The 12,094-nt window shown below is 58.4% G+C and overlaps 1 protein-coding gene across 1 annotated transcript in view; it reads right to left on the bottom strand.

Annotated features, from left to right (window-relative positions):
• LOC111144720 (zinc finger MIZ-type containing 1) overlaps positions 1 to 12,094 on the bottom strand; it is a 263,603-nt gene that overhangs the window by 16,522 nt on the left and 234,987 nt on the right. Inside the window, 8 exon segments of the mRNA XM_022499165.1 lie at positions 526 to 700; positions 1,361 to 1,438; positions 2,615 to 2,797; positions 5,580 to 5,785; positions 5,788 to 5,851; positions 6,832 to 7,030; positions 7,465 to 7,682; positions 8,646 to 8,760. Of these exon segments, the coding sequence (XP_022354873.1) occupies positions 526 to 700; positions 1,361 to 1,438; positions 2,615 to 2,797; positions 5,580 to 5,785; positions 5,788 to 5,851; positions 6,832 to 7,030; positions 7,465 to 7,682; positions 8,646 to 8,760 (1,238 nt within the window).

Below are 12,094 nucleotides of genomic sequence, written 5' to 3'. Positions count from 1 at the left end.
CTGGGACTGCGCAGGTGTGTGTGTAAACACGGCCACAGAAGCTGGGACTGCGCAGGTGTGTGTGTAAACACGGCCACAGAAGCTGGGACTGCGCAGGTGTGTGTGTAAACACGGCCACAGAAGCTGGGCTATCAGCCTGTGTGCACACCAGGGAGCCCACTGCTTCTCTCAGTCTGCCCCACACCATCCCCGCCATCCCCGCATCTCTTGTCCCCCTCATCTTGGCTCTACTCTCCTCTGGCCCCACCTACTCCCTATTCTGGAAGCCCCAGGCTCCTCCACCCAGCCCCTTTCCACGGCTGGGAGCTGCTTTCGCTCCCCGCCTCCAGGGGCTCAGGGCTGTGGGTGGCCCAGAACCACCCCAAATTTCCCTTGCGGGTGGGGCTTACCTGCTTCCAAGCCCTTCTGCCCTTCCCACATGCCCAGCCCCCACAGGCAGTGCAACGTCCAAGCCCCCTGGCTCCTGGCCCTCCATAGAGCCCTAGGTGGAGCTGGCCGGACAGAGGGAGGAGGTGGGGCACTCACCTGGGGGTGGCGGCAGAGCGCTCATATTTGGCTTGATGTCAGGTGGGAAGGGTGGTTTAACGTCTTGGCTGGGGGACAGGTACGGGGGGATGCTGCTCCCGGGGGTCATTGGGGGCGTGGGGTTCCCTGGAACAGGTGAGTGGGGGTAATTTGCCACAGGAACTGGCCTGGGAGGCTGGAGGGAAAGAGAAACCACATATAGGTTATGGGGTCACAGGGATGGGAGGCACTATGGCTATGGATGTACACCCCACCCACCCTGTAGTCCTGGGGCTGTGGTCCCTGCTCCCCGAAGGGCGGAGAGCCAGTCCCCCTGGAAATCCCTCCATCCCGGCCAGCACTCAGGTCTCCGGCTGCCTATGTTATCACTCCAGCCCAGCACGGTCCTCAGATGGAGCTGGGCCTGCAGGACCCCGGGAAATTGGCTCCCTAGGAGCCCCTCTCCCTTCTGATCTTAGTCCTTACTCATCCCTGCCCCCCCTGCCTGGACCTGTGGCTTCTGTCTGGGCATCACGGTGCCCAGGAGCTGAGGACTAGGGAGTACAGCCCCACCCATGGGCTTCATGGGGGAACGGCCAGGCCCCTTAGACACACAAATACACCAGATCAAAAGTGGAACGTAGGGGGGCCTGGGTGGCTCAGTGGGTTAAAGCCTCTGCCTTCGGCTCAGGTCATGATCCCAAGGTCCTGGGATTGAGCCCCACATCCGGCTCTCTGCTCAGCGGGGAGCATGTTTCCCTTCCTCTCTCTCTCTGCCTGCCTCTCTGCCTACTTGTGATCTCTGTCACATAAATAAATAAAATCTTAAAAAAGAAAAAAAAAAAGTGGACCGTACCCTGTTGACGTTCCCTTGGCTGTAGTTACTATAGCTGCTTCCCGAGAAGGTGTTATTTTGTCCATTAAATTGCTCTGGCTGTTAATGCAAGACACATGATGTGGTGAGAGTGGAAGGCGGAGAAGCTACCAGAAGCCTGCTTTCTCTCCCGATATGAAAACTGGCCAGGAGTACAATACAGGGCATGCTGACGAGGCCCATCCAGTGCTGGGGTGCGGAGTGGGACCCCAGGGGGTAGAGCAGGTCACCCCCTCCCCATCCCGGAACAGAATTTCATCTCTCTCTGTCCACAGCTAGTGATATAGCAAGAATTCACAAAAACAGAAACACCCAGAATGCTGAAGTTGGAGTGGTGGCTGGGGGGTCATGGAAGTTAGCATGATTCCTGGGCAAATACACGTCAAGTGTGTCCAGAGTTGTCTGCGCTCCTGAGAACGAACTTTATGATCCCAAAGAAGGAAAAAGCTAGATGCCTGGAAATATTCATCACGGTGTTACTTTGAAAGTGAAGAATCAAAAACAACGCAAATGTCAGACAGGAAGGGAACGATAAAATACAGTGTGGCTCAGATCCACAGAAGGTGAGGCACCCTAAAAAACTGAGAACCACAGAGACTCTGTAACAGTAAGTAACTGATTTCACGTTAAGCAAAAGAAACAGATTCAAAATGGCAACCTTAATAATAACTATGTAACATGCTGATGCTCACGGGCAGTAGGGGAAAAAGGTTTAGAACTTAGTATTAATATAACCAGATGAATGCTATTTAAAAAAAAAAAAAAGTTCTTTCCAGGGCACCTAGGTGGCTCAGTCGTGGAGTGTCTGCCTTCTGCTCAGGCCATGATCGCAGGGTTCTGGGATTGAGACCCATGTCAGGCTCCCTGCTCAGCAGGAAGCCTGCTTCTCCCTCTCTCACTCCCTCTGCTTGTGTTCCCTCTTTTGCTGTCTTTCTCTCTCAAATAAATAAACACAACCTTTAAAAAAATAAACCCGTGCTTCCTTTATGATCATCGGTGCATGCTGTAAATGGCAACAGGGAAGGGGAAAGCCCTTGTCTGAGCCCCATGAGAACAGGAACCAAGAGAAGCCAGCCTGACATTTTGGCCATGGCTCTGAGCTCTCAAGGACACATCCAGAAATCTCCGCCTGCCCCCTGGTGACTTCAGGGGACACACAGGACCAAGATGACCCAGCTGGGGGCAGGGATATGAGGTGGAGATGAAGGAAGGGGCTGGTGGAGTGGTGGGACTCACCTTGTAATACTGCCCCATGTTGACCGTGGGGGGCGGGTACTGCCCGGTGCTTGGCTGGCTGGGCATCCTCTGCCCGGGGTAGTTGGGAGAGGTGAGTGGCCGTGGGGGGTTGGGGGTGGGGTACTGGCCTGGCTGGGTGGGGAACTGGCTGTTTGGTCCGTATTGCTGGTTTCCATAGTTGGGCTGTGGCAGCAGACAGAGGAGAGGAGAAAGGCTGTCAGTGTCGTGGAGCCAAGCCACTTACCAGAAGGCCTGGAGCACCCTGGCCCGCACCTTCATCCCCGCCCTTTTCCACAGACAAATTGCCTCCTCCACCCAGAGGGGGGTGGCAGCACAGAGGCTGTCCGAGCCCCTGCTGCCCTTACATCTGGGGACACGACGTTCTGTCCGTCTGGCTTGAGGGCCACCTGTGAGCAGCCTCCCCCAAGAACCTCACTTTCAGACTCTCATTCATCCCATTAGGAGGGGGCTCTATTCTAAAGACCCCTTTATGTGTCTCCCAGCACCTGTCTGTGGCAGGTGAACATAGACAACGGGATGTGCTTCCGGAAAGGGGACCCCCTCAACCCCTGCATTCAGATGCTAAATATGGGGGGCCCCGGCTCCATACCCCACACCGAACAGCACACACAGATGTTCAGTTCTGGGCCATGCGTGCAGAGGTCGAGAGAAGCAGGCTTGTGGGGGGTCCAGACAACCCTCTCAAGACAGGCAACCAAGAGAGAAGACAAGGCGGCTCAAGGGAGGGGCAGGACCCCTGTCCTCGAGGATCTACGAGGTGACCCCTGACACGCCGATGTCCACCCCTGCAGCCGCCTCCCCCCTCCGTAAGGTGAGGGGACACTTAGGGCCGCCTGCCACTCAGACACTCCAGGCCATGACATCCCGCCAGGTTGGTGGTTTCTTCTCCTGGTCTCCTTATCTACTTAAACTGTCTCTCTTGCCTCTAGGCTCAGAGGTCCTGGCTGTGTCCCAGTGTCTGGCAAAGAGCAGACCCTCCATAAACACTTGCTCAGCAAATGAAAGCAGAGTCCAGAGTTCAGCAGCAGAGGGTGGGAGGTGTCTTGTGTCGGTGCTGAGGACCTCTGCCACTCACACTGCAGCAACAGGGGTGGCTGCTGTGGGTGACAGTGTGGTTCCTGTCACATCACTGGAGGAGCAAGTGTGGAGGGGAGCCTGCCCATCAGGCCACCGAAGAGGAGTCCTGTGCGGGACCAGCCAATCTGACACCTGCCCCAGCGTTCCGACGGTTCAGAGATTCTAGAAGCATTGAAGGGTAATGCCCGCCTTCTCAGACAGGGTCAGGCCACACGGGCTGGGATCACGCAGTGTCCCAGCCCAGTGCCAGACATTTTGTAACTGGGGAGCTTCAGCGTTCCACAAAGAGGATGACTCAGTGGACATAATTCAAAGCTTCCAGTATGTGCCTTCACAGGTGCAGGTGGACATCAGGGCGAGGACTGAGACTTTCTCTGCCTTTCCTTTCCTGGGATCACCTCCTTAGGGGCCGCCAGTCCCAAAGCTGGATCTGCAGATGGCATCACTAGCCCAGCCAACAGGGATGCTGGGAATCTGAGCACAGAGGGGCTGAAAGGGGTCCAGAACTACTGTGGGGACTGTGTTTGGCAGTGAGACCAGGAGCTTGAGCATCCCCCACCCAAGGACAGCCAGGGCCTCGAGAGCACTGTCCTTCTCTGGCTGGTGCCTCCTGAATCGGTGCCACCCAGGAGTGTCTGGGCTTGAGCCAGGCTCCCTGTGTTTGAGGAGGTCCCTGAACTCTCCCCTTCGGGACTCAGGACACCTCCAACAATGGTCAAGCCTGAGCTAGGGGGAATGCTGAGGGAATCACACAGACCTTCGAGGAACGTAAGTTCTGGCCTTTAAACCCACCGCCAGGCCAAGCTGAAGGCCACAGTTTGGAGGCAAGTGGGGTGGGTGTGGGGGGGAGCCAGTCTGAGAACGGGGCAAGCAGAGAGCTGTGGCAGAGACGGCTCAGCAAGAAGCTCTGCCTAGGTAAGGAACCAAGGCAGGCTTCCTGAGGAGCACGCACTGGGCCCGGATTCTAGGGTCCCTGTGTCTTTTGCAGGTGAACTAAAGCCTTACCCAGACAGGCCATTGGCTGCCAGCTTTTCCCACTGCTCACTGAAGGCCCTATGACACCTCCTCCGGGAAGTCCTCTTTCTCTGACCTCATGTTTCATTCCGGATACCCCCTGTGTGTCACCTCCTTATGGGCTCCTGCTTAGACAGGTTTCTAGGAAGGTGATCCCCTTTCCTGCGAGTCTCATTTGCCAGTGGATGGGTGTGGGTTTTACTTCCTTCAATCTTCACCTTTCCCTTGACTGAGCCGGCTGGGCAGCCAGTGAGGCAGCGTTCCTCCTGAAAGAGCAGCTGACAGTTGGCCGAGAAGAGCCCTAAGAAGCACGCTGTCGGCCTTCCAGTCGCTTCTTCGACACGCACAGCCTTTAGATATCTATAGACTTTTATTCCCTCTCTCACTCTTGCAAGTAAGAAGCCCTCATGTGCAGGTGAGGAACGTGGACCCAAGGAGGCTTTGCTCCTTCCCAATGCCACCCGGCTAGTGTCTGTGCCAAGACAAAACACCACGCCAACCGCAGCTGCTGCTGCCCCTGCCGGCTCCCAGCCAAGTGCTTCCTGTCCAGCTCCTCACTCACGTCTCCCAAGCGACCCCAGGAGGTGGGCTGGATTGGCGCCATCTTTTACAAATGAAAAACCAAGTCTCCAGCAGGGAACGTGACTCGATCAAGGGCTTCCGGCTGGGAAATGGCAGAGCTGGTCTCTAAGCCAGAAGCCTGACTCTGTCCTAAGGCTCAGACTTTTGGTCCAGGTTTGGTGCTGGTCAGTTCCTGCCCTTTCCAAGGTCCTGCCCACAGCCCATCTGTTTTCAAGCCCTGGGTCCTCCCCATCTCCCACCCTGGCGACCACCTGCCTGCTGTCACACTCACCTCTCCTGGGTATGGCCTCTTTATGCTCTGAATGGGAAGGGACTGGGGCCGGGGGCCCGGGTAGGTCTGCTGGGGCATCCGCTGCCCGTGCGTGCCAAAGGGGCTGATGCCGGGCGGCCGGGGCTGGTTCATGCCCATGGGAGGGCCGCTCATCCCCGAGGGTGTCATGCCAGCCGCCATGCTTGCGGGGTTCATGCTGCCCCCCTGGAGGCAGGCCCCCGAGGCCCGGGCTGGTTCATGAATTGGCTGTTATACGCCTGGGTGGGACCCATCTGGAAAGAGGAACAGACCTTCAACGGGAGAAGAAGAAAAAAAAAAAGAATAAAATGCCACATGCATTGAAAGTGCAGGGAGGGAAGGGTGGGGGAGGTGGGAGGCTCTGGGTGGGGGGGGGGGAGGGGGCGGGGGGGAGGGGCACTTTCCTGTGTGGTTGCAGCTGGTGACCAGGCCTCAAGGGATGTCAGGCCTCTTGGGCTCACCACTGCCCTCTGCAGGCCGCACAGGAAAGATGCAGCCCAAGGGGTGTTACCGGGTGGGGTGCAGTCACTCCAGAGAGCAGGCAGCATTTCCAGGGAGGCAGGCAGGGAACGGGAAAGAAGGTGCAGAGGTGGGGAGGGGCATGGGAGGATGGAGGGGGATGAGGATGGAGGCAGGAGCCCCTTTCCTGGAAGCCCTGGCCCCACCCTCGGCCAGTGGAGACACACCCTCCATCCACAAAGTCTGAGGCAATCCCAGCTCCCACCTCTGCCCACCTGCCCTGCTGTCCCCTTCCTACAAGCCCCATCTCCTGTCCCGTCCTCCATTCCTTCGGGGAACCCTCTCTCCTCTCACCCCACCAGTCCTGAAGGTCAGGGGAGCAGAAATGGGACCTGGGCTCAATCCACAGATGGGATGACTAAGAGTATATGGTCTTCAGAAGCCACCATGGGGACACACTGGTGACAAGGCATTTTAGGCACTGAGCCCGCTCTTTGGTGAGCAGGCACCCAGAGGGCGATAAAGAACGTCTTTCCCCGTTCGCAGACACGCACGAACCACAAACCCACGCAGAACAAACACAAGCACCCAGACGGCCTCCCCCCCACCACACCCAACCACTCTGACACACCCACGTCCTAACACACACCCGTCCACATGCCTCCAAGGAAACCCAGACGCACCCTGACACGATCAGTATTTCCAGCACACACAGCACCAACACCCCAACTCTGCTGGGGGGGCAAGGCTGGACCAGGACTAGTGGGGCCCTTACCGGTCCATACTGGTTTATATCCTTGTTCTGCGTCTCCTGCAAGGCTGCCACAGTGGCCGTGGCTGTGGCCGTGGCCGTGGCCGCTGCCGCCGCCACCGCAGCTGCTGCGGCAGCAGCCGCGGGCTGAGTGAAGTCAGCGGGCGGCCTGGTGTGCGGAGGGATGCCCATGCCTGCGGGGGCATTAGGACCCCCTGGGTAACTGCAAGGAGAAGAAGGGGAGACTTAGACACTGCCTGAATCTAGAGATGAACCTACTGTAAGCCCTGGGCTGGGAGGCTGGCGGGGAGAAGGCGGGTCCTTCCGTGACCTCCAGCCCTGGGCTCACAGACGGGGAGGTGTCTGGACTCCGAACCCAAATGGGGGAGAGGGGCCTCCTGTGAGCTGGCAGCCCCTCGTGCCCCTTGGCGATAGGCAAGCTGCTGTGTTCCCGAAGCCCTAGGTGGGGTCCGGCTTGTGCAGACCCTCCCGGGCATGAGATGACTGCATCTCGCTGCCATGGGGAGCCCACCTTCTGGAGGCGGACATGGTGCCTCAAAAAACCCTGAGCACCTTGCCCACGGGCGTTTCAACCTGACACTTGCTCTGGGACAGAGGGGAAGGGCAGGGCCAAAGCTGCTCCCGGGGGCTGCTCACCTGGCCCCAAAGCCCCCGCTGCCGGGGTAGTTGGGCCGGCCGTACATGCTCTGCTGGATGTAGGGCTGAGCGGGCCCAGCCTTGGCCGAGAACTGCTGCTGCTGCCCGGCAAACTGGGGGGAGTTGAGGCCGGGGTTGCTGGTGGTCATGCCCGATGCCATGGGGTTGCCGCCTGGATTCATGGGGTTGTTGGCATTGGCCATAGGGTTCCCGAGGACCTGTGGGCAGAGAGGTTGTCACCCAAGTGGTGCCCCAGGGGGCATGGGAGGGAAAGAGGAGATACCGGGGGTTGGGGGGCGCTGCTGAAATGGTACAATGGGGAGAGCAAAGGGAAAAGGGGAGAAAGTGGAGGCATGAATTGTCCCCAGACCATACAAATGCTTCGAAGTGGGTAATGCAGCCTGGAAGCTGGCAGCACAGGGGATAAGAACCCCGGCCTGTGATGGAACCAGGAGGGGCTGGTCCTGCCCTCCGTTGTAGGTGGAAGGAACTGTACTTCTCAGCCCTCCCCTGCCGAAGGGTCTGGATGCCCAGAGAACTGGGCTGCTGCTCTGTCAGGGCAGAGAGAAGCCCAAATTGCCAACTCTGGAGAGCAGTGGGATCCTGGTCGAGGGGTGCCTGTGACCTGAAACTGCAGGGAAGCCTGGGGCTGCCCTCAGGGGTGGCCACCAGCCCCTAGCTGTGGCAGAGGCCGAGCAGACTGGACAAGAAGGCGTGGAGGAAAGAGGAAGGGGTGAGAGCAGGAAGGCAGGCTGGCCAGCGGGAGGGGTGTGTCACGAGCTGAAAGCTCACCATTTTGCTGAAATCTATCCCAGGTTACCCAGGGTCAAAGACCCCAGACACTGGAGCCCTGAGACCAACAACACCCAAGAAGTTCTCCTATTTATCCAACCCAAGTAAACATGGGCTAGGGAAGAATCCCCAGCTCTCCATCAGATGAACGTCATTTCCCCAGAAATGCCCTCAAACGGATGGGGACGGTGGTCTAGGGGCCAGCTGCTGCCCTTCTGAGCAAGCATGGAGGGTAGTGGCGTGTCCATGGCTGAGTGTGCCCCAGGAGCTGGTCTTTCCAGCTGGGCAATGCGAGGACAGCTGGCATGGGAGATGATGCAAAGGTCCCCATGCTCAAGGGATGGTCCTGCTAGGGAAAGGCTGTGGCTGGGGGCAGGACAGGCTCTTACCTGGCTCTGGGATGTGTTGGTCACTCCCCAAACCGTGGTGACCACAGAGAGGGAGCCGGGAGGCTGGTTGGTGTTCTGCTGCCAAGGGACAGAGTCATAGGGGAATGACCCATCACTGCAGAGGGAGACAGAAGGGGGATCCTCAGGGACTGCATACAAAGGAGGGTCCCATCACCCCACTGTCCTCCACAGCTTCCAGTCAAACCCAGGTGACCCCCATCTCTGTCAGCTCTAGACCCCCTATGTCTGGCATGGGGTCCAATGCAAAACAGGCGTGCTTCACGCAGTGGCAAACCATGCCAGTGACCGAGTCTCCCCCCATCGCTGTGGAGGTCCCACACCATGGTTGTCTGCCTCACCTTAGCCCAAAGTCCAAAGGAAGAAGATAGACCCCCAGGCCCCACCTGAGCTCCTCCTTCCACCAGGCTCAGACTCGAAGTGTCTCTCCAGAAAGACCTCTACTTCCCCCGTGCCAGCTTCCCCTCGGAACTTCCCAGTCCCTTCTCAGAAAACACCGGAATGGCCCCAGTCTGAAGCTCGCCTCTTCCCCCTTCCTCCTGATACTCTGCAGCAGGTTGGCCACCCAGCCCACCTGATCTGGCCTTTGACAAGAGGTTCCTTACGTCACCCCGCCTTCCTGCCTCTGGATCACAGGTACAGGCCTGCCCGCCATGCTTCCTCCCCTGCTCTGGCCCCAGTCTCCTGCACACGTCCCCACTGAGCTAAGCTCCCTTAAACACCCAAGACGCTTTCCACAATCAAAGACCTTCAGTGGCTCCCAGTGTCTACAAGGCAAAGTCCAAACTCACACACTTCAACATGATTTACCCTTCTGGCTAATCCCACCCTACCCTGCCTCCCCGCATGGCTCCCACCTCTGCCGGAGCACGTCAGCCATGGCCCCATTGCCCCGTCTCCCTGCTAGGCCCAGAAGCACCCACCGTGTTTGGGGACATCTCCTGAGAAGCCCCCAAACACCAGAAGCAAGGACTTATTAACCTTAGGCCCAACACCCTGCTCTGCGCACAGTAAGTGCTCAATAATGGCTTCCTCTTAGTTCCTGCAGTGCAGGTGAAGAGTGACCCCAGGAGAGGGCAGGGGCTGTCAGGGTTACGGCATGAAGAAAGTGCTGGGGTCCCAGCCCCCAGGAGTGCTGAGCTGGGGCTGTCTCTGCATGGACTCCCTGCAACTCTCATGGAGAGACAACCCTGGACATGGCCCCCAAGGGGGGAGACAACGCAGAGCACCCAGATGCGTTGTAGCAGCCCCACATGGCTCCCTGATAGCGGGGAGGCCTGCAGGGCGGCACTGCTGGGTACCAGGATGGGGGGTGGGTCTGGGGGAGGCTGGCGTTGGGGGAAAGCACTTCATGCCTCCGTCTGGCACAGGAAGTCAGCAGAAGGCAAAAGGGCTTGCTCACTCCTGGAGAACTTAGACCCTAGCCTAGCAAGCAAGCCAGGCCCGGCCCTGGACGTGCTGGGAGCCAGCCCGGAGGTCAGGACTCACGGGGGAGGCACTGTCCTACGTGACAGGCAGGCAGGGCGGAGCCAGCGGGGGGCGGGGGCTGAGTCTCGAGCCTGCTTTTTCCCAGGCAGAGCCCTCAGCAGCCAAGCCGACAAGGCAGGCAGCGCCCTGCAGGGGTGATCAGACTGGAAGGTGGGGCCGTGTCACTGTCTGTCCCGGCTTGCTCACCCCCTGCCCGGACACCCTCTCTGCCCAGCCAGTCCCTGGCTTCCTTCCTATCTCCGCTCAGAAGTCCTCTCGCTGGAGGGGCCTGCCCTGATCTCCTGGGGTAAGAGCCACCCCATCCCTTCCACTCCCTTTTCCTCCTGCCCTGTTTTTTTTTTTTTTTGTACCCTGGGCATGAGTCCTGTCCCGTCCTAGCTCCCATCCAAATTCCCCTGTCTGCACCGAGTCCTCTCATCTGTCAAATGGGCATAGGAAGGACATTCCCCTACTCTGTTCTCAGAGTTTTTTTAAGCTGTGGGTCATGAAACACGACTGGGTCATGACATCAAACCGGCATGAGGGGAAAAAGAGGGAATTAAACAGAAAGCAGTTAAGGGTGAGCACACAGTAAGAATAAATAACGTTCCAGTTGCCAGGGGGAGGGGGTTAGGGAGAGGGTGGCTGGGTTATGGACACTGGGGAGGGTTATGTGCTATGGTGAGTGCTGTGAAGTATGTAAGCCTGATGATTCACAGACCTGTACCCCTGGGGCAAATAATACATTATATGTTAATTAAAAAAAAAGAATAAATACGTTCCTCAGTGGCTTGATTTTACGCGCGAGTGTGTGGGCACCCTGGGTCACGGTGTACAACGCATATCTACTGTGGGTCTCAGTCAAGACGGTCTGGACAACACAGGCCTTGGTATTTTAAGTCTGATGTGGCTCAAAGAGGAAGATGCAGCCAGAAAGTTTTTCTTGGCTAGAAAGGGACACAGACCTGGGCATTACTCATGATTTCCAGGGGGAGAGGAGAGGCCCTCAGGAACCCAGACCTCCTGCCTGCCCCCTACTCATGCCAGCCAGACACAGCGTGGGCCAGTGAAAAGGAGGTGAGGCCCAGATGCACTGACCAAAGTTGGCGGACAGCTCATACTCGCGTCTGGGAGGGCTGCTTGGGAATCCAGGAGCCCAGAGAGCTCAGGAGGGGTGAAGCCCAGGGAAGGAAGCTATGAGCCTGGTCCTGAGCACAGCTGGGCTGGAAGGACCTCCCTGGGAGAAATCACAAAGGACTGGGGTTCCACCTGGTCCTGGGCCTGGCACACCAGCAGCCTAAAGGAAAGCCCTGCAGACTACAGTTTAGACCAAGAGAGAAGACCCCTAGACACGAGCTGTCCTGTGAGGCCCTCAACCTTGGTGTGCAGGATGGAACACAGGACCCTCAGCAACTTAACAGCACAAGTGTGCGTCTTCTCTGCCCCACAAGCTCCCAGTGACCCTCCAGGCTGATGTTCAGTTGGTGTCCTTTTAGAATGTGCCTGGTAGGCTCAGAAGGAGAGTCCTCTGGGAGCTCCTGGAGCCTGGCAGGGCCCCACCTGCGCCTGGGGGAGGGGGGAGCGGGGCTGCTGCCTCACCCCCTCAGGTGGGGAGGCCCCGGCTCACCGGGATACTGCACAGGCCGACAAACCAGCCCCCGACTGCCCTACAGCTCCGTGGGTGGGCCTTGTGGGCGGAAACCAGCTCCTTCCTGTTTCGTCCTCTCCGCCTGAAACTTGGTGAGAAGCAAACTTAACTGTGGTTCCCAAACTCAGCATGTCCACCGTCTGGCTGGAAGGGGACCCCCAGAGTCCCGGGCCCATCCTGGGAGTGCTTGCGGGCGGCTAGGGACACGGCTGTGGGTCTGCACATGTACCCTGCTGCCACGGTGCTGTGCACACGTGGGGGCAAAGACAGGCACACGCGTGAAGGGGCGGCCTCAGGGACTTGCTCGCCCCCACTC

This window comes from Enhydra lutris, unplaced genomic scaffold (assembly GCF_002288905.1).
Source record: "Enhydra lutris kenyoni isolate GAN:26980312 unplaced genomic scaffold, ASM228890v2 scaffoldscaffold12, whole genome shotgun sequence".
Taxonomy (NCBI): domain Eukaryota; kingdom Metazoa; phylum Chordata; class Mammalia; order Carnivora; family Mustelidae; genus Enhydra; species Enhydra lutris.
Note: the sequence above shows the minus strand (reverse complement) of the source record. Positions and strands in the feature narration are given on the sequence as shown.